Source organism: Manis javanica, chromosome 7, assembly GCF_040802235.1.
Source record: "Manis javanica isolate MJ-LG chromosome 7, MJ_LKY, whole genome shotgun sequence".
Classification (NCBI taxonomy): Eukaryota; Metazoa; Chordata; class Mammalia; order Pholidota; family Manidae; genus Manis; species Manis javanica.
In genome coordinates this window covers 44,394,384-44,415,525 of record NC_133162.1, presented here as the reverse complement: position 1 = coordinate 44,415,525, position 21,142 = coordinate 44,394,384, and the positions used below count along the sequence as shown (strand labels likewise).

The window sequence follows — 21,142 nt, the reverse complement described above, 5'->3', positions numbered from 1 at the left end:
CTTTTCCCTCCCACCCTGCTCTGTTCCTGTCCCCTTGCTTGCTGGGACTGAAGGCACTGCCTGTCGTCACACTGAGAATGGCCTCTGCCCCTCATCTCCTGCCCGGACTGCAGGGAGAGGTAGGCGATGGTGGCCGTGAGGGCCCTGCCGTGTTTGCTGAGCCCACAGTGGGTGGGTCTCCCAGAGGAGGGGAATGCGCTTTGCTCTGGAAGTGAACAGGAGCACACTTTGCAGTCTCCCAATGGGAAAGCAGGTTGTGGTGGACTTATCTTGGGTTTGGTCCAGGGGCATTTGGTGAAACTCATAAAGACTGGGAGGAGCTTTGCAAGGAACCTGGCTTCCTCCAGCCCCCTGTCCCCAGGACAGGAGTGGAGACAGGAAGGAGGGGCTCTCCAAGGTTGGGCTAAGGGCAGTGGGCATCTTGTGGGCGCATCTCCTACAGGGGTTCACTGAGTCCATTTTGTGTGTGAGAGAGAGCATATGTGTATCTTTGAGCACTCATTTTTCTTTTCAATTGCTAGTCCGCACTCAGGGAGAAGAGGGCTCTCAGTACAGGGTCAAGCTTCAGACCTGAGCCTTGTCTCCAGGCCTTGGTTTTGGCCCATTTTGCTGCACATGGATCTCCTCAGGATGAGCATGGGAAGGTCCTTCTGTGATGGGCATAATCAGGCTCCCTCCCCTCAGTGTGGAAAGGTGGGTGTGGTTGGCAGGGCAGAGAGGCAGGAGCCTCAGAGCTGGGATCTGCTGCCCCCAGAAGGGTCTGACTAGCAGCAGAGGGGTGCAGTTAGCCAGGGGACCAGTCAGGACCCTCCCAGCTCTAAAGGTGTCCTCTGGCATTCACATCTGAGACTGTAGGCTTCAGAGAGGCTCAGCAGAGCATGGGAAGAATTTTCTAGTCAGAGTTGTCTTTTGTTCACAGGCTGCTGGCAGTGTTTCGGTAGGGTGGATATAAGCTAGGTCTCTGATTGTAAAAGCATTTATTATAGGAGATTGGAAAATGCAGAAAATACATAGAAGAATTTAACCTCATCACTCAGATAAAGCCACTGTTTTGCATATATCCTGTATGCGCAGCCCCCCCACCCCCACCCCACAGTCACACTTTCATATCTATGCACAATCCCCCATTTGCTTCCTATGGACATCCCACAATTGAACCAGTTGCCGTTGGGTGTCTGGGCTATTCCAGTACCATAAATAATGCAGCAGTGAATATCTCTGTGGCCTAGGGTCCACGCACAGCTGTGATTCCTCAGCTAAAGTTCTGGAAGTAGATTGCTGGGGCATGAGGATATAAGCATTTTCAGACTCTTCATACAGGTTTCGAATATTGCTTGACAGCCAAGTCGCCTCGGCTCACGGGTGTGGGAGCACTGGTGATCTTGTCCTTCTGGTGGCCTCATGCACCACTTATGACTCCACAGTTACATTTTGACCTCTACCTTGGGCCTCAACTCCAGCTGAGGATATCCTCCTGCTGGCCACCAGCCCTACTTGGTTGAACAGCCATTCCAACTTCACCACGCCCCAAACTAAACTACTGATCTTGCCCTGAAGCCTGTTCCACCAGCCTTCTCTCATCCTGATTAGTGGCAGCTCCATCCTCCCAGGTGCTTGAGCCAAAGCCCTAGGCTCAGTTCTTTCTAGCACAGCAATATCCTTTCCAGCAGAAACCCTCTCATCTCTACCTTGAAATATGTCCAGAACTTGCCAGATTTACATCCTCTACCTCTGTCCCTGGCTGTCACTTGCAATCTGGCCTCTGTCACTGAGGTGTCCTCTGCACAGCCTGCCTGCTTCTGCCTTTGTCCCCACAGCCAGTCATCAACACAGCAGCCTGAGCGTTCCTTTCAGTCTGAGTCATTCGTGTCAGCCTTGGTCTTCTGAAGAGCCTGACCGCCAGCTCACTCACAGCAGCGGTTCACTAGGTGTTCCGCGGCGGGCCAGTGGTCTGTTTGCTCATTCCTGCGACTCTTCCTAGCACGTGTTCCAGCCGCACTGGCCTCCTTGCTGTTCCTCAAGCATGCCAGTATATTCTTGCCTTAAGGCCTTTGCACGGGCTGTTTCCTGTGCCTGGAAGGTGTTTCTCCTGGATACCACAGGCTCACAGGCTAACTGCTGCTTTCTCAAGTGTTTGTTCATGGATCGCCTTCAGTGACACTCAAACCACCCTTGCCCTGCCCATTCCTCTTTCCTTAGCACTTGTTCCCAAACACACCATGGAACTTGCTTGCTACACTGTGCTGGCTCTGCTGCCAACAGCAAGGTCTTCCTCTTGTTCTGCCCTGTATAGCACAGTGCCTGACACATAGCAGTTGACGTCCCAGCAGACATGTGCAGGGTGGTCAGAGCTGGCTCAGAAGCCTCTCCTTGCAGCTCACACTCTCTGGGTTGTAAATGGAGGCTTTGAGTTGATTTTTGGGGTAATTCCCATGTGTGATGACTCTCTGGATCTGAAACTGCACCACCTGCCAGAGCCTCCCCTGCTATCCTCAAACCAGGCCTACCTAAGCAGCAGGTCTCTAAGGTTGATGACAGAAGGTAGAGACCAGTGTGGGCAGTGTTGATACCCTGAATTTAGGAAACTTTGTAGTTCACTCTTGCTGCAGACCAAGGTGTTATCTCTTGAGATAGTAGTGGGGAGAGGCATGGGGGCTGAGGAGATGAGGGGCTTGGTCACCACTGATGGTACATGCATTGTCTTACTGGCACTGGTCTAGGGCAATGTCTGTGAGATGCCAACAGCCTGGAAGGGCAGACCAAACAGGAGCCTGCTCACCAGCCCTGGCACATGTGTTTCTCCTTGCTGCTGGCTTCTGTATAGTGTGCTGTGAAGCATGTTGGAATTATCACCAAGGTCGGGATCCCTGGCCTCTGAGTAGATGCAGGGTCCTGCCTGGGGCCTTCCCACCAGGCCCTCAGGCCTGGGCCTGCCCTGGGACACATCTCTGAGCACAGCAAGGGTTAGGGCTGAGATTGGGTGGCTGACTTTGACAGCCATCAGAATGGGGTTCAAATCCAGTCTTGACCACTTACTGGCTGTGTGACTGTGGGCAAGTTACTTAACTTCTTTGAACCCCAGCAAGTAGAGCATACTGTACACCACAGTGGCTGGCATATAATGTACCCTCAGTAAATTAAAGATTTAATTTAAAGACCTCATTAAAGATCCTTGAAATCTGTGCAGCTCACATCTCACCTCCTGTGGAGGGCTTGGGATTTCTCTCTTCTGGTGGGCCTATCACTGTTTGACAGCCTCTAGCACTTATTTGACACCTAGCACATGTGTCTAGCCATTCTCATGGCCTGTTTCCTCCCACAGTGCCTGGCATAGGGCTTGGCATGAAGAAGGATGTTGGGGATTGGCAGCCTGAGGGCTTTGTGACTCTGGCTCTGATGGTCAGTGGGTATGTTTGAAAGATTTCCGGAAAGCTTCCTGAAAGAATGGCTCTAAGCCAGGTACCTGGAAAATTTGGGGCAGCCAGCTATGTCCCTGCTCACCTCTCCAGGGCAGGTCTCTGGCACTTTTCCCAGGCACAGACAGGAGGCCCAGCACAGAAGGGTCTGTGTCTGTGTTTCCTGGTTCCGGAGGATCAGATAAGGGTCCGTGGGTGCTCAGGCCCCATCCTGGGGGTTGTAGAGGAGGCCACACAGATCTGCTGAGTGGGAGATGGGAGGGCTGGGAGGCCGGAGGGACAGCTGTAGAACCAGGCAGAGTGGCTCCCGTGCTGCTTGCCGTGGCCCCAGTGCCCAGCAAATCCCAGCAGCAAAGACCGCATCCCCCATGACACCTGGGCTGGAGGCAGGGGCTCTGGGGGCTCTGGGGCCCCTTCCCACTGGCCCAGCCTCTGCTCTCTCTGGTACCTGCATTATTCCCAAGAGCCCAAGGGGCCAGAGGAAGAACAAGATCCGGGATCCTAGGGAAAAACCCATTTGTAGGATGGAACCACTTTGGCCTGGCTACTCTGTTTCACACTTTGGAGCTGTGCCCCTTGACGTCATGGCTGTGCCGCTCTGGCCCAAGGCAGGGATGGAGAGTCAGGACAGAGCTAAGATTGTCCCTCCTGCTGGAAGCTCTAGAGGTGGCACCTTCCAGCCCTGCAAAGTTAAGGCTGTGTTTGGCTGCTCTTGACTGACTTAAGGGGTATAAGGCAGCATGATTGCCTCTGAAGGGGAAACACATTTAAGGAGAGAGTTTGAGGGTAGTATGCCTGGCAGCGTCAGAACCTAGCTGGTGTTGTGGGAAGTGAGACGCATTATGCACACGTGTGGGCTGTACACATGTGCTCACTTTGCAGACATTCCCCCTGTGTCTATTGGGTTGTGCTCCAACACAGGAGGGAGGAGCCATGCATTCCACTTTTAAAGATTAGGAAATGGGACAGGTGGTGCTGGGTGAGGGTTGGGGGGCTGCAGGAAGGGAGGAGAGCAGCATGGTGTGAATGGAAATAGTGTGAGACTCAGTTCCAATCCTAGAGTGAGCTTGCTGATCCTTAACTCCCCCTTCTATAAAATGGGGGCAATAATATCCATGTCATAGAGATATTTTGGGACATTAAATAAAGTAAAACCTGCAAAAATCTCTAGCCTGTGGGAGTTACCTAGTAAGTGTTCATTTTCTTCCTTCCTTCCTTCCACGGCGAACTTCCTGCAACACCCAGCCGAATGGTGTGCACTCCCCAGCTATTTGCAGAGGATGTTCTCAGCAGATGTTGTTTAATTCTTACAACATCTGGTTGGAAAGGAAGAGGGCTGGAGAATTTTTTTTAAAGACATTCACTATGCAATGTCAGATTGTCACTTAATTGCTTTGTGCCTCAGTTTCTCCACTTGTAAATCAGGGATAATGCTAGTGATGCTGGCTAGCTTCTTTGCAGGGTATGGTAGGCTAATGCAAGATAACAGATGGAAAGTGGTTTGAACATTTAGAAAAAGGCATCATCATGCTCAACCTCACTAGCAGCTAGGGAAATGTGAATTAAAGCAACAATGCCTTACCATTTTTCATGCATTGGATTGGCAACCATTTAAAAGAGGGATCACTTCCCAGTGAGCACAGAGGCCCTCTCATATGCTGCTGGAGGGAGCAGGAATTACCACAACCTTTCCAGAAGATAATGTGGCACTGTCTAATAAAAGTTTACATAATGCTCTGTTGTATTTCAGTGACTTAGTAATGCCACGGTTGGAGGACCAAGTTCAAAAGCAATCAAAGTCCCAACACAATTACATGCAAAGAGATGTCCATTGTGGCCTTTGCCTGTGGTGGCAGGAACCTGGAAACATCCAAATGCCCAACAGTGGGGGACGCTTGTCTCCATTACAAAATATCTGTATTATTACTGATACTATTACTATGATAAATTACTGTTATTTAGCTCTTAAAAAGAAGGAGGTAGATGTAGCAATATTGACCTGGAGGCTTGTATGTGAAATACGGTATGAGAAAAACAAATTTCTTCTGTGCAGAGAGTGACTCCATTATTCTAAAGATACACACCATCCACACTGCTTCATATGCGTGTGTGATATGAACATACTGACCTGAGTGTGGAGAAGGGTCTGGCAGGATGCATGCCAGGCCCCACCTGCTCACTCTGAGCATCAGACAGGTCGTGTTTGGCTCATAAAAACTGAGTTATTCACCAACATTTAAAAATCGAACTCATTTGAAAAGCCAAATTTCCAGCTTTTCATTGAGAAAAATCAGAAGCTCTGGCCATACTAGGTCCACATTCCCCCTTGGCTGAAACACAGCAGCAGCTGCTGCCACTTCTGGACAGAGCACAGGGCCTCCGGGTGGCCACCATCCCCACCCACCTTCCTCGCCCTCATCTACGTTCACTTCCTGCCCGTCCCCTGGAGGCATTTCACTTTGCACCACTGTGACTGGCTGATAACTTTTGGAAGTTCAAGAGGGTGGAAATACAGGGATATGATGGGGTGTTGGTCTTTTATTATTTAAATTTATCTTAGGATCATTTATTCTCCAAATCACTGTTTCCTACCTAGTCATTAGGACATTTTAAGTAAAATATCAGAAGGAAAACAAAAGGGTGCCGTGGGCCATCACAGGTTTCATGGGTCAGGGACCAGCTAGTGGGTCGGCCTCATTTCCACTCAGGGCATGGCTCTGAGAGAGACCTTTCCAGGTCTGGAATTAAGGCTTTTCAGCCCTTTCCAAATCTCTCATTGTGATCTTGCTGAGTCTCTCAAAAAAATCTTTTCCTTCAGTTCCTGTCACTTCCCCATGTCTTTCCTGATAACTTATTGGCAAGGGAGATGGCTTATCACCTTGCATCCAGATGCTAACCCCACCACTCACTAGTGGGGGGTCTCTGAACAAATTGTTTAATGGTCCTCAGCCTCCAGACCCCACTTTGTGAGGCAGGCAGAATAATGCCAGCCAGGCAAGGTGCACAGTAGGCGCTATGTGCAGGCCCTCCGGGAACATGGAGGTGAGTGGGCTGTGTCCCTGCACTAACAGGGCTGACAGTTCATGTGAGGCAGAGATTCCTAGTGGAGGAGCCTGGGCGCATCATGGGGTGACTGCTGGTCTCCAGGGAGGCCTGCTCCTGAGCTGCTACAGGGGTGAGAAGGAACCAGGGGGCCGTGGCTCTGCTGTAATGGAGCCGGGCAGGCCCGTCTTAGAGACAGGAACTCACCTTGCTGAGTGTCTGGCAGCTGGGTCCCAGAGCTCTCTGCAGTTTAGCTCTGAGCTCCCAAGAATTCAGCTCCAGCTTTCCACAGACTTGCTGTGGAGCCCTGGGTAGGTTGCCTCCCCTCTCTGTACCTGTTTTTGGACAGCGTGCCGGCTACCTTCTTTCACATCCAAGGTCATGAGGTAATATGGTAGATACAAGAAACAGGACAAGACATGTTTGCTGGGCACTTAGGCTGTGGGGGGTGGTGTCAGGGTACTGGGCCTGCTGAGCCCACTTAGACCCCTATCTTCCCACTCAGTGCCCTCTCCTAACCCTGTCCCCAGACTAACCAAGCTCCACCCCTCTTGGGGGACACTGTCCTGGGGGATGGAGGCAAGAGTCTCTCCCTCCCCACACTGAGCCCAGACGCTTCACGAACTCGTTCCTGTGCTGCTGCTGAGCTTTGCAGTGGGGCTGGGCAGCCAGTTCCATGAGGGCAAAGAGGGTGCTGTCCCCCACCTCCTGCAACCCGGGCACTCTTAGGCCCGGCATTTTATCCTGATGATTGAGCTGAAGCATAACAGGCCCTCTCTCCTCTCCCCATCCCCTCCCTACCCCACTCCCATTTGAGCTGGTTTCCTTTCTTTTTTTTTACTCCCAATTCTCCCTGGAGCTGCAAGATGGGGGAAGCACTGGAGGGACCTGAAAAGCAGGCCTCCCACCAACAGGAAGCTTCTCACTCTCTCCTTCTTTGTGTCCCCAGGAGCCATGAGTTGCCATGTTATCACCAGCTGCCACGTGGTCTGGCTTTTTGTGCTGCTCTCTGGATGCTGGGGTAAGTCCAGCCCTCCACCTTAAGCCCTCACAGCCAGTGTGGGAGGCTGGGCTGGCGGGTGGGGTCTGTGTTCTGGGACTCTGGAGCCCCTGCCTTGCTGTGGTGTGACTGGGCACATTTCCCTCTCTGGGCCTCAGTTGCTTCTGCCTCGCTCATGGGGCTGAAAATACCAGCCCTCCCCAGGGCCTGGGACCCAGAGGGAAGGGGAAGAGCCTTGAGAAATTCTTGAGCTCTACTGGAAGGAGGCATCTGTGACTGTGAATTGCCCTTTCACGGTGCAGGGACTGGCCACAGATCTATTCAGTTTCACAGTTGTCTTTTGAGCACCTACTGTGTCATGCTGTGTGTGCCTACTGTGCTCAACTCTGGGGGTTTGGAAGAAATGACTCATTCTCAAGGAGCTGAGAGTCTGCAGGAGAGAAAGATACAGCCAGGATTTGCTATGATGCAGGGTAATAGAGTGATAATAAAGGACGTACAGGGCTCCGGAGAAGCCCATTGGAAGTAAAGATGCGGGGGCAGGAAGGACCCAGGTCAGAAGGGAGACATTTAATAGGGGCTTTGAAGACTGGGAAGTAGTTTTAGAGGAGGGGAGCCCGACAAAGGGAATCCTGCAGGAGGGAATAGCCTGAGCATCGGCCTCAGGCCAGGAGCCTTTGCCCCCTGCAGGGAGGACCAGCCTCCCTCCCCTGGTCTGTGTCAGCCCCACAGGGTAGGCCCCCAAGGACCTGGGCCCTCACTGCTCTCAGACGGCTGGTGACAAGGAGCAAAGCAGCTCCCGGCTGCACTGAAGGAAGGCCAGGGCAGCAGGTACAGCTGGCACAGTGTCCCCTGGGGTCACCGTGTCCCCGGGGAAGAGCCATGGGCACCGTGTGCCTGGCGACACAGGCAAGCACATTCCTGAGGGGCGCCAGCTCCTCCTCCCACTCCAGGGAGCTGGGGGCCCTCTGGAGGAGCCAGCCTTGTGCCTGTTGGAGTGTCGCTGGTTTCCTGCTGCCTGAAGGTCCCTTGAAGTTTCCTCCCCTGGCCTCTGTGTTTGATGGGTCTCTGCTGGAATGCCCCTGTGATGGGGAACTCACTCCAATCTAGGCAGCTCAGGATTATGACGCTGTCTCGCAGACTCTCAGGGGCAGAGCGGCAAGGAATCTCCACTCCTCTTGGCTCCTGGCCCACTTTGCAGAGGAGAAACTGGCTCCTTGGAGAAGCATCTGGCCCAAGGTTGTACAAAGCAGGGTGTGGCTGAGCCTTGATCAGGTCTCTGATCCTCCGTGGGGGCTTCTGTCAGGATTCCACCCACCACTGGCCCCTCTGCCGCTGGGAGAGGCCTCGGCGGGGACTGTGAGAGGCCAGCTCTGACTCTATGGGTTTGCTGGATGGTGGCAGTCAGAACACTCCCCTCAGGTTCTCAGGGACTCTGACCTCTCACATCCTTCCCCCTCTGTTAAAAAGGAACACAGATATAAAAATAAAGCAGGTGCCAAGAGCCCAGCTGTCTTCCTCAGTAGAGATGGCAGTCTCTCTTTGAGCTCTCCAAATGAGCGATGGTTCATACATCCAGACGGGGCACAAGACAGCAGCAATGGGCCAGAACTTCTGGGGCTCCCTCAGCTAAGTTTCTTAGCCTCTCTGTGCTTCAACTTCCTTATCTCTAAAGTAGGAGGGACAATAGGACTTTCCTCAAGTTGTCAGAACGGTCAGATGAATTAACATGTGTACCACACGCTCAGAATAGTGCCTGGCACATATTAGGTGCTAAATAAGTGTCAGCTCTTTTATTATTAGCTGTATCTTCCTATAAGGGGAGCAAAATGGGGCATAGAAAACAGAGAAGTTAAGCAAGTTGCCTGAGGCCACTCAGCAATTCTGTGGCAAAACTAGCTAGTCTGTGGGCTAGCCTGCTTTGCATTTATATATGAGGGGCCCTCTCTCTTGTGGCTGGGCACAACCTCCTCTTCCTGGTCTCCCCATCTAAGGCAGCCAGTGTTGTTCCTTTGGCATGGTGGGGCTGTAGCTGACCTTAGAGACCTAGGGCACAATTTCCCACCCTGCCTATCAGCCACCTACCTCTGCCCCCAGCCCTTACCTCCTCCCGCACACCACACTGCCCCTCTCCACTGTGTTTCCATCTGACCCCACAGGCCCAGCTGGTCTCTCCTCCCATCCCTGACACTCAGAGATGGGGCAGGCTCAGGGACAAACCCACTAGATATCAACCCCCTTGTCAGCCTATCAGCTTCTCTGCCAAATCTTCTACCCTTCCCCCTCTGGCCTTTGTCTATGGGCTTGTTGGGAAGGCAGGAGGCAAAGCCTGAGCAGTCCTGGTGTGCCCCATCCTTGTCTGGCTTGGCCAGGGAGCATCCTGGGCCCCTGGGGGTGCCTCTGACAGTGTGCCATCCTGCTTCCCTGCCTGACATCAGCATGTCAGGTTCCTAACCGCTGGGGCTTCCGTGGACCACACTGTAGCCACTGTACAGTGACACTGTGCACAGGGCACCTCTGGTAGGGATGTGGGGTGGAAGGGCAATGTAGGGATTTTGTTCCAGAGTCTTGGAAAAAGGGGCCAGAGGTCGAGGGATTTGCCCAAGGTCACACAGCAGCAAGTGGCAGAGCATGCCTGGAATTGTTCTTGTCAAAGGAAGGAGTCTCTGGGTCTCTTCCTGATGTGGATCTCAGTGTGAGCCGCTGTGCCTTCAGCTCCCATCATCGATTGATGGATCAATAGGAGCATGGGGAGGCCAGCCTGGGCTGGATTCGGGTGGAACTGCGTCAAACCCAGGCTCTGCCACCACCAATGCTCTTCCAGTCTGAAGACGGAACAAAGTTGATGCTGCTGGCCTAGCATTGCCCCTACGACCACACTTGATGTGCAGCCGCCCCCAGACTGCTGCGGAGGACCATTGCACTTTGCCCAGGCTCTGTCCTTGCCTGACTCCTTCCCTTCCATAAGCCAGTGTGAGGGCCTTTGTTATTCAACAGCAGCAGCTCAAATGCTGTGTTCTCTGTGAGCCTTCCCTCTCCCTTCAGGCTTGTGGTAGTTAAAAGCTTAGTTCCTGTTGGGGAGTTTGAAGTATTTCAAGCTGGTGGACGCCTGTCCACTCTGTAGGGAACTTTCAATGTGAGTGGAGGACGGGCAGAGGTGATCCAGGGCAGAGCACACAGTAGGTGCAGACTCACGGAGGATGAGCGCATGTATGAGGCGTGGGCAGCTGGGTACTTGGTGGGGCCACATGGCGGGACTCCCCTTCCTCACAGAAGTCGCCCATTGTCCCTTCCCCTTGCACGTTGGCCCGTGGCCTCAAAGCTCCCAAGGCAGCCATTTTGCCTCAGGAGGAATGCAGCCTTCATAGATTAAAAGTGGTTTTTAAGAAAAGAAGTATCCTGTCCACATGGCCCTTTCCCTGTGCCCTCCAGCCAGCCCCCTCTCGGCCCCCTCTCAGTGCCCCGCACTGGCAGCCAAGGCCATGGGGTCTCTGGGTGGCGGGTGGCAGGGCTGCTCTGAGGATGCAGGTCACACTTGGTATGTGGCAGGAATCGCATGTCCTGAGGCTGCTCAGCTGCCCGTGCAGCGCTCTCAGTGGCTTATTATCGGCAGGTCCTGTAAAATAAAATTTAAAAACGAATGATGCTGCTGCAGGCAATTTTTTTCCTCGTTGATTTCCCTCCCCCACCAGCCCAAGCCTGCCGCTGAATTCTCTGGACACCCCTGAGCCTTCTACCTGGGCTCAGCCTGCTTTCTCAGGCCAGGGCCCAAGGCCCTCGGCTGTCATCAAAAGCATTCCCCTCTGGCTGAGCAGGGAACACCACTATTAATACCAATATTAATAATAGCTACCATTTACCGAGTGCTTGCTGTGTGCTGGGGCATGGCACTAAGTGCTTTATGTATGTAATCTCATTTAATCCTCAGAAGAGCCATGAAATAAGTCCTATTATTACCACTATTTTACACGTGAGTAAACTGAGGCATGGGAAGATCACATGGCTGGCAAGAAACACAGGGAGGTCCTAAACAAAGGCGAGGCCTCTTCCTGAGGCTGCTGTGTGTGTGAGGGGCTTCAGATTACTGATATGAGAGGGTGGAGGGGTGTGTGTGGGCACATGTTCATAGCTGTGATCAGAATGGGCTTTCTGGAAGAAGGGGTATTTAAGATGAAACTTGAAGGATGAATAGGAATTTGGCAGAGGAAGGCAAGGACCAGTGGTCCAGGCCAGGAAGTGAGAGAGAGAGAGACAAGAATGTTTGAGGACCCAGAAATGGCACCACCCTGGCAGCCTACATAAATTTGGGGGGCAGAGGAAGAAAAGATGATCCTAGTTCTGCTTGCTCCCCACTGGAAGTCATCTCAGGCAAGAGGGGGAACCGCTCCTTCTTGATTCCAGCCTTCTCATCCCCTGCCAGCTGGCTTCTGTGTTCTCAAGACTGGCCCAGGCCCTGAGGGAGCCAGGTCAGCAGAGATGAGGGTAGAGAGGACTGCATGCTGCCATGTCCAGGGCCGCCCAAGGACCTGGCTGGCGCCACTTTCGGCAAGTGCTGTGTGATGTCAGCCCCATGAAACTGACCAGCTGCCCCCTGGCTGGCGGGAATAGAGGGGAAGTGCCCTCACTTGCCTACTTGGGTGTTTTTGAAAACCAACAACCAAGTCTCTGAACAAAAACTGGGTGTCCAACAATTCAATTCAATTCTGACACTGACTACCTGGAGTTAATGTCAGGTTCCACAGATTTAAGGGTTCAGTCCTGTAAGATTGCCCACACTTCAGATGCTATTTGCAAGGTCCCAGGCCACCTGTGCCTCTGAACAACCAGCTATATAAATTGGGAGTTCCTATGACCCCTTCCTTAGACTGGATCAGCTGGAAGTGCTCACATAACTCAGGGAAACACTGCTTATATTTACTGGCTTACTAGAAAGGATACAACCCAGGAACAGCCAGATGGAAGAGATGCATAAGGGCAAGGGATGTGAGGGCTGGGGTGGAGTTTGCCTGCCCTCTTAGGCTGGCCGCCCTCCTGGCACAGAGGATGTGTTCACCAATCTGGAAACTCATCAAAATTCTTAAATCTACAGCTCCCTCCCCTCCCTAGGGGTCAGGGGTAGAGATTTCCCACTCTATAATCCCTTGGTCTCTCAGGTGACCAGCCCTATCTTAAGGCCAGCTAAAAGCCCCACCCCTAGGCACTTTATTAGCATAAACTGAGGTGGTCCACGGGGTCTTCTTCTGAATAACAAAAGATACTCTCATCACTCTGGAAATTCCAGGATTTTTGGAGCTCTATGCAAGGAACTGGGGACAAAGACCAAATACATTTTTTTATCAAAGCACTCTGGGAAAGTCCATTAGAAGAGGCCCCAGGGGACAGGTAAAGCCAACCTTGGGAAGGCTTCGCATGGGGGCACTATATTCCCTAGCCCACGTTGGTATCACCCTACACTTTCCAGACCCAGCCCCTGCCTCAGGCTGTCACTGAATGGTACCCCTCTCATCAGATGGGTTAACAGCCCAGGGTTCCCATAAGCCCATGCACTAGCTAGCTGTGCAACCCTGGGCAAGCTACCACAGTTCTCCCCAGAACAACACGCCCTAACCTTCCCCCCATCACAGTTGAAAATCTGCATATAACTTTTGATTCCCCCAAAACCTGACTGCTAATAGCCTACTGCTGACTGGAAGCCTTACTGATCTAACACACACAGTCGACTAACCCATATTTTGTGTGTTGTATGTATTATATACTGTGTTCTTACCATAATGTTTCTGTATTCTTAAAATAATGTAAGCTAGGGAAAAGAAAATACTTTTCATGTTGTCGTAGATCTCCCCAAATTTTCCAATGTGTTTATTGCAAAAATCCATGTATAAGTAGACCTGCACAGTTCACGCCCATATTATTCAAGGGTCACTTGCACCTATCCCCTGCAGAGGCTTTGTCTCGTCAACAGTAAAATGGGGACATGGGAGCACCTGCTGTACTAGAGGATTGATGGAAATTATGTCAGTGGCTGGTACAGAGAAGGATTCCATAGATAGCAGCTATATTATTATTATTTATCTATGGAATGGACTGGTCATTCCTTCACACAACAAATGTGAGGGCCTTCTAAGTGCCAAGTCATGTTGTAGGCATCAAGGTTGCAGTGCTCAACAAAATAGACAGCTCTCGTCCTTGCCAAGCTCACGTTCCATCTAGAGCCAGGCTGTCCAGTAGAAATACAATGTGAGCCACATGTGTGATTTAAAATTTTCTAGGGGCTCCATTAGAAAAGAAACAGATGAAACTCCTTTTAATAATCTATTTAACTCAACATTTCCACAATATTATCATTTCAACACATAATCAATATAAAAGATTAAGGAGATATTTTACACCAGTTTTTTTCATATGAAGTAATCCTGTGTACATTTTATATACTCCAGCAAGTCTCATGTGGACCAGGGCTGAACAGCCACATGTGGCTTGTAGCCTCACTGACCATATGACCTGGCCACTATCTACTTCCCTTCTGGCCTTGTCCATTTGCCTCAAGGCCGAGGGTGACCTGTCAGGGTCCTGGGAGGGTGGTCCTGGCACCTCACGCAGGTCCAGTGCCCTCTGTAAACCCTAGTCTGTGTCTCCTTGTGAAACTCATGAAGCTAACTGATGCTCTTGTCCTCTGACTTCCAGGCCAGGTGAACCGACTGCCCTTCTTCACCAACCACTTCTTTGACACATACCTGCTGATTAGTGAGGACACACCTGTGGGTGAGTTGGCACAAGAGCTGGTGGGCATGCTGGGTGACACGATGTGGCCTTGTGGGAAGGGGATCTTGAAGATTGAGACCATCTACCACCCATTACTGGAATCCCTTCCACAGTGTTCCTGATGGTTGTTCATACAGCCTCTGCTTGGTTGCCTCCAGGGATGGGGTGCTCAGTACTTCCTAGCCTTGTCCATTCTGACAGAGAGGCTTATCATGGTGGGCCCTAGTTGCTTGAGTTTCACTTCTATATGAATTTTGTCCTACAAAATGGCTAATTCCTCTTCCTTGTGAAAATTTGAAGATGACAGCCATCAGAGAGTGTGCTTCTCTGTGATTACTGAGTTTTCTGCCTTGAGTTAGCCTGTTTTTGTCATGAGAAAAACTATTTGGATGGTGATGCATGAGCATTTCCCCAGCCCCCAGCCTGAGTCACCTCATCAGCCAGGTCTGTGCTCTAAGAGTACCCTGAGGGCCAGGCTCCTACATCTGCAGCTAGAGATCTGTGCACATAGCCCTGTGGCCTTAGCTGGACTCTAGGGATCCAGAAGCTTCTCAGGAAATTGGAGGAACTGGTCTTAGAGCTGTGCTGATGGGAAGGCACGCGTACAAACAGCAATGCCTGGAAAAGGTCCCACCTGCCTCCCCTGACACTCCCTCCTTTGGCCTCTTATTCTTGTTGGCATCATTTTAGGTAAAGTCCCTGTAATCTGGGGGTTCTTAAACTCAGGTGTGCCTACTCTGTGGGCACGAGGGTGAGGCTGTGTGCCAGAGCAGCGTACATGGGGGTTAGCACGGTACATCCTTCTGGAGCATTGCTTGTACTTGAAAATGAAGCCGGATGGCTTAGAGAGGGGAAGAGTGTGAAGATATTTAACTAACAGGTAATTTAAAGCACTCTTTTATATCAACCCAAATGTAGATGTGTGAAAGTAGATGAAAAATTCTTCAAAGAGAATCTCTGCTTGATGAGGGGAGACTCAGGCGGGCCCCAGACCCTCCTGTGCTGATTGTAGGGGCTTGCAAGCAGCCTCCCCAGAGACATCTTTCCTTCCGCTCTCCCTGGTAGAAGCTTTATTGCAGATGGGTGCTGGGCATAGCAGGTGTGTTTCTGATTCTTGTGGGAATTGTGCCCACGCCCAGTAGCACTTTGTTTCTAGGGACCGTCGTGGTGGGGAGCCTCTGCGGGAAGTGACCACTCTGTTAGTGACTAACGCCCCCCCAGATCAGCACCAGGAGGCTGGAGCTGAGGTTTGGGTCTGGGGGATCTGAGTGTTTAAAGGGTTATCCAGGAAGGAGGGAGCCTGCCTCTTTGGGGTGTTCTTCTAGAGGCTTAGCTCCCCTTTTGGGGGATGGAGTGAGTACCTGGAAGTGCCTTGGGGACCGTGCTGAACTGTTTCCTCCCTGCTGGGTTGGAACTGGGGGTGTTTGTAGTTTCATCTGTGGCTCTCCCCTACACCCAGACCCAGCGTGGGGCTGCACCAGGGCCAGGAGAGTAGGAGCCCAGTACATGCGGAGAGGTAAAGGAGTGACTGTCAGCCTGTGTCCCTGTTAGGGGCGCTGCTTTTTTTGATTCATTCATCAGTTCACCAGCTACAGATGGGGAACCCCTCTGTGTCAGAAGTAGGTGCTATGGACCCAGAAAGGAACTGGACAGAAGGATAAAGGAATCAGTGTCGCGGGCAATAGAGACTGAGCTGGAAGTCTCGTTAAGTGCCGGTGGGGGATTGAAGGACCCGGGGTCATCCCTCTGGGAGCAGGGCAGAGGATGGAAGAAGCAGGAGAGGTATTTGGGAGGCAGAGTTCTGAGTCTCTTCTCATTCCTTCACACTGTTTCCTGTTGCTGTTTTTTTAAGTGTTTCTTTTAACTGCATTCTCTCAGAGGTTCCTCTGTGGTGGAGGGAATGTATTTGGGCAGGTGGGCCATTGAGGCAGATCTATGGCCAGAGCTGATGGCCGGGAGGTGAAGGCCCCTCTCAGGTGAGTGGCGCTGGCTCCGTCACCTCACCCGGGCCCCTGCATTGCCCTGCTCAGCCCTGGCTGAGGGGTTCCCAGAGGCCCGTGGTGCAGGGGAGGGGGTGCGATGGGGTGGGTGGATGTTAATCACAGTAATTATTAATTAGATAGTAATCAGCCCTCGGCTGGGTGCCCCCCTGGTGAGCCCACCACCAGGCTCTGCTCCAGTTACCTTTGGCTCTGGCTCTTGGTAATCTTCTGCAAACACTAGCATTGATGGGCTTCTGGGAGCAACTCCTAGGACCCTGCCACATTAGGGCTGCTCTTCATCTGGGGTGTGGGGATGGATGCCCAGCTCTAAGGCCTGTGGGAATGAGCGGGCTCAGCGAGCTGGGAGGCAGCTCTGCTCATCAGTCTGGGAGGGGCTGGTGCCCAGATGGCCTACATCAGGCTAGGGCACCACAGCTCTGGCCTCTGAGTCATGAGCCCAGTTTGTGTTCCCCACTATGTGACGCTGGCCACAGGGCCACCCTCTCTGAACCTCTACCTCCCTATCTCACCAATGAGAAGACACTGGAAAGATGGGCCCAGTGGGATTTGGCTTGGGCATCCCTGCAGGCCCAGGGCATCTCCAGGCCCTCAGATGATGCGGGCCTGTAGACCTCTACTGTGTATTGTCACCTGTGTGTCACTGTGTATGGCCCTGGGCCATTCAAAGGGTAGATGTGGATTCCTATGGATGTGGCAGGGTACAGGCCTCTGACCAGCAGGGGTTAGGGGAAAGGTGAGGGTTGAAACGGCTTGTTTTGGGGACTGGCTCTTTGCCTGTATGTGGAATGGGGTGGCCCAGGAACTTGATTTTGAGTCTTGGCTGTCCATAACCCTTTGCTCTCTGAATCTCAGTGTTCCAATCTGCAAAATGGGGATCGGCTAGTCCCCTTTCTGGATTGTTGGGATGCTTACATATAATACCGTTAACTCCAAAGCCTCCACACCTGGAATGTTTTGTTACTGAAGGAAGAAACTGTGTGGCCCAGGGATGGCTGGTTGGACTGTCCTGCCAGCCACAGGTGTGCAGGGTTACAGGCAAGCACCCAGAGGAGCTGTGTCCTGGGGGGCGGGCAATCCCCATGGCTGGAGGTCGAGCCCGGGTCATTCTGAAAGGGCCAGCTCACAGGAGGAGGAGGTCAGAGACCAAACTGCAGCTCCAGGGTGGACTGCCTTGGCTTCTGCTTGGACCCCCAGTGATGGGAAGCTCGTGGTCCTCCAAGGCAGTTCACTTCTGTGCTGTGGAACCGTCCTGGGAATGAAACCTTCTTCCCAATATCAATATGAAATCTGTCCCTGGAATTCCTACCTGTTGTGTCTAATTCTGACCACTGGAGCTTTACAGAAAAATAATAATATAGCATATGATATGATACACAGTACATATATAAGCTTATGTTATTATAATAACAATGTTTCTTGAGTGCTCGGGACAGTGTCCTAAGTATTTTAATTAACTCATTTTTAAATTCCTTTTAAGAATTGGAGGTAGAGTTTGACTCCAGCAGTAGGTAGTTTCTATGAATGTGCTCCCCTGGGTTAAAGATTGGGGCTTTCATTCACCCCAAACTGTCTGAGCCCTTCCACTTTTATATGCTCTTGCCTCAATTCCTACCAGTGGGTCAGTGGCCACATGCTCAGGAGGGGACTGGGAGGGCCCAGCATGGCCATCTGAAATCCCTTGCAGAGGCTACATTTTCTGTTAGTATCTCCTCACCCACTTCAGGTTCCAGTTCTCCCTGCACACTCTTTTTGAAGACCATCTCCCAGCCGGAGAGGACAGAAGCGGAATGAAGTCATTAAGTAGCTCTGCCTTCCTCTAGTCTGTTAATGTTCAAGGTCCCCGTCCCTGTGTGTCTTGCTCCAAATGTGAACATCAGTCATTGCATCAGAGCCTGACCTGGGCGGGGGCAGAGCAAGGACTCACTGGCTGGTCTGGCAGCTTGGCATCGCCCACACCGTGGCCCTGGCTGTCAGCAGTGAATGACCACATGGCATCTTCAAGATGAGGGACAGGCCCTGCAAGGAGCTTGTCGCCAGTTGACCTCTTGCATCCACTCCAAACACTCCACCAGTATAGCTCATGCCCAGATCCAGTGGCCTCTGTGTGGCCAGGGCAAATGTTAATTCTCATTTACCTGTGACCTTGTAGCTGTTGCTCTTTTTCTCCTCCAGAACATCACCTCTTTAGCTGTTCCTTCGCAGGCTCCTTTGCCGGTTCTTCCACATCTTAGCACTGGTGGGCCTGGACCCATCCCCTCTATCTCTGCTCTAGGTTCCTGCCCCATGGCAGTCTCCTCTAGTCTCATGGCTCTAGGTACTATCGAAATGCCAACAACTCTGAGATGCCCACCTTCTGCGTGGGCCTTTCTGCAGAAGAATTGCAGACATGATTACCCACCTCCCCACTCAGCGTCTCCAGGTGGATGTCCAAAGGGGTCTCAACCTCGGCGTTTCTGAACCTAAGCTCCCGGTCTTCCCCCAGCACCTGCTGCTCCCGCAGCCTTTCCCACCTCAGTCCCTTGCAACTCCATCCTTTCAGTTGCTCAGGTCAGAAATTTGGCATCATTCCTGGCTCTTCCCTTTTTCCCTCACCATCCAGTTCATCAGGAAATCCTGTTGGCTACATTTTCAGAGCATTCCCAGAATCTCACTTCTCACCACTTTCACTACCCACCACAGCGGTCCAAGCCTAGATCATACCAGCAACTTCTTACTGGTCTCTACTGTCCCTGCCCACTCTGGCCCTGCTGCAGTCTTTTCTCACCGTAGCAACAAGTGGTCAAGTAGTCCTTTCCAGTGTGAGACAGAGCCTGACCTGTGTATTGTCACCTGTGTGTCACTGTGTATGGCCCTGGGCCATTCAAAGGGTAGATGTGGACTCCTATGGATGTGGCAGGGTACAGGCCTCTAACCAGCAGGGGTTAGGGGAAAGGTGAGGGTTGAAACGGCTTGTTTTGGGGACTGGCTCTTTGCCTGTATGTGGAATGGGGTGGCCCAGGAACTTGATTTTGAGTCTTGGCTGTCCATAACACTTTGCTCTCTGAATCTCAGTGTTCCAATCTGCAAAATGGGGATCGGCTAGTCCCCTTTCTGGATTGTTGGGATGCTGGTCTATGCAAGTCCCTCCCTCCCACTTGGAAGGAAAGGCCTCATTCTTAGATGGCATAAAGGCTGTTTGCATTTCAGGCCCTGCTAGGGCTCAGACCTCATATCCCCCCGCTGCCCCCTGGCTCACTCCACTCCAGCCACACCAGTTTCCTTGCAATTCCTTGAGTGTTCCTGCTGCCTGGTCAGCCTCTGTTGGTCAGCAAGTCAGTTCAGATGCCACCCCTCCTGTGTGGCCTTCCAGGTTTCTCCAGGCAAGGTTCAAGTGCCACTTCTTTTGCTTTCTTGCCTCTTTGTTAGTGCCAGTCGCAGTGCCATTGTTACTCAGTCACTTGCCTGTCTTCTCCGTTACCCTGTGAATGCCTCCAGGTGGCCAGGGCCAGCTCTGTGTCCCAGGGCCCAACCCTGTGCATGGCTCATGCCTAAGGCTCAGGGAATCTCGGGAAAGGAGCAAAGTCTGGAGTGTGTTAGCGCCTGGGAGAATCTTCCAAGGCAGTGGCTGAGGCTGGCTCCCTGCCTGCTCACCACACCTCCTGCTGTCTCAGGCCAGGTGCTCCCCTCCCACGGGTGTCAGGAGCAAGGTGCTGGTGATGACAGAGATGGCTGCTCAGGGACTGGGCCTGGGAGAGCACATGCCCCAGATGGCACAGACGCTGTATGTGCTTGAGCTTGGGAACTGTGAAGATGCACCGTGCCGGGGTCGTGTTTTTATTAGTCCAGCTGCCTTCCGGGGCTGTGTGTGGCTCATTTGCCAGGGACCCTTGGTAAGCCCTGGTTGGCCCCCAGGGAGGGACACAGAAGCAGCAGCATGAAGCCTGGCTTAGAGGCACCAGGCTTACTGAGGAGCCGAGGGCATCTGCTTTGGCTGCCACCCTGAGCCCCATGCGTCAGGTCCTGGAGGGGGACAGTGTCCTTCAGGGCCACTCCTCCTATCCCAATTCTAAACGCCCCTGGCCAAAGCCTTCCGAGGGCCTAAAGGAAGGAGTGAGAACTCTTTATCATAGCCTGTCACACACCACTCCCCACAGGCACCCTGCTCTCCCACTGGGTTGCCGGGGGGACCTGCTCAGCACCTCACCTCTGTGCTGTTCCCTGGGCACAGCATGCCATTTCCTCTTCCCTGCCTGGTGAATTCCTGCTCATCTTTCAAGGAGTAGCTCCGATGTCACCTGCTCTGTGAGAACCCCCATGCCCCCAGCCCTACCCTCTATCTGCTTTCCATTCACCTCTATGAAAGCTCTTAGTGAGTTCTATCATGGTTATTTGTGTGTAACTCCCCATCGGCTGTTCATTTTTACTTATTACCCTTATTAATATCGACATTACAATTAATTATAATTTTAGTATTTATATATAATATAAGATTGTAGAGTGATAATATTAGCTAGCATTTATCCACTGCCAGCCTCCTGCCAGACCCTCTGTTAAGCATTTTAAATGCATGGCCTCCTGTGGACCTCACAGTGAGTCTCAGAGAGAGGTATCATTATCTCCATTTCACAGCTGAGCAAGCTGAGCCTGCATGTCCTCTGCACCAAGTACAGGGCCTGGTACAAAGGGGACCTCGACAGATGCTGGCTGAATGAGTAATGGGATGAATGGGCGCATGGCAGATGAGTGGACAATTCAGTGTCTTGCTGATTCCCCTCCCCTTGGCTCCTGGTCCCAGTATGTCAACAAGGTTGGTGCTTATGGAACCCATTTCTCCAAGCAGAGCCCCCCAGCACTCCTAAAGCATCTTGAGCTGCAGTTCAAGTGATAATGCCCACGCTAATCACCTACATGACTAAATTAGTCTTGTCAGGAGCCATTAA

General features: G+C 52.1%; 1 protein-coding gene across 1 annotated transcript in view; it reads left to right on the top strand.

Annotated features, from left to right (window-relative positions):
- LOC140850399 (cadherin-23-like) overlaps positions 1–21,142 on the top strand; it is a 298,275-nt gene that overhangs the window by 36,004 nt on the left and 241,129 nt on the right. Inside the window, exons 2-3 of the mRNA XM_073240888.1 lie at positions 7,408–7,479; positions 14,143–14,220. Of these exons, the coding sequence (XP_073096989.1) occupies positions 7,413–7,479; positions 14,143–14,220 (145 nt within the window). The 5' untranslated portion in view covers positions 7,408–7,412. The remainder of the gene's footprint in view (positions 1–7,407; positions 7,480–14,142; positions 14,221–21,142) is intronic.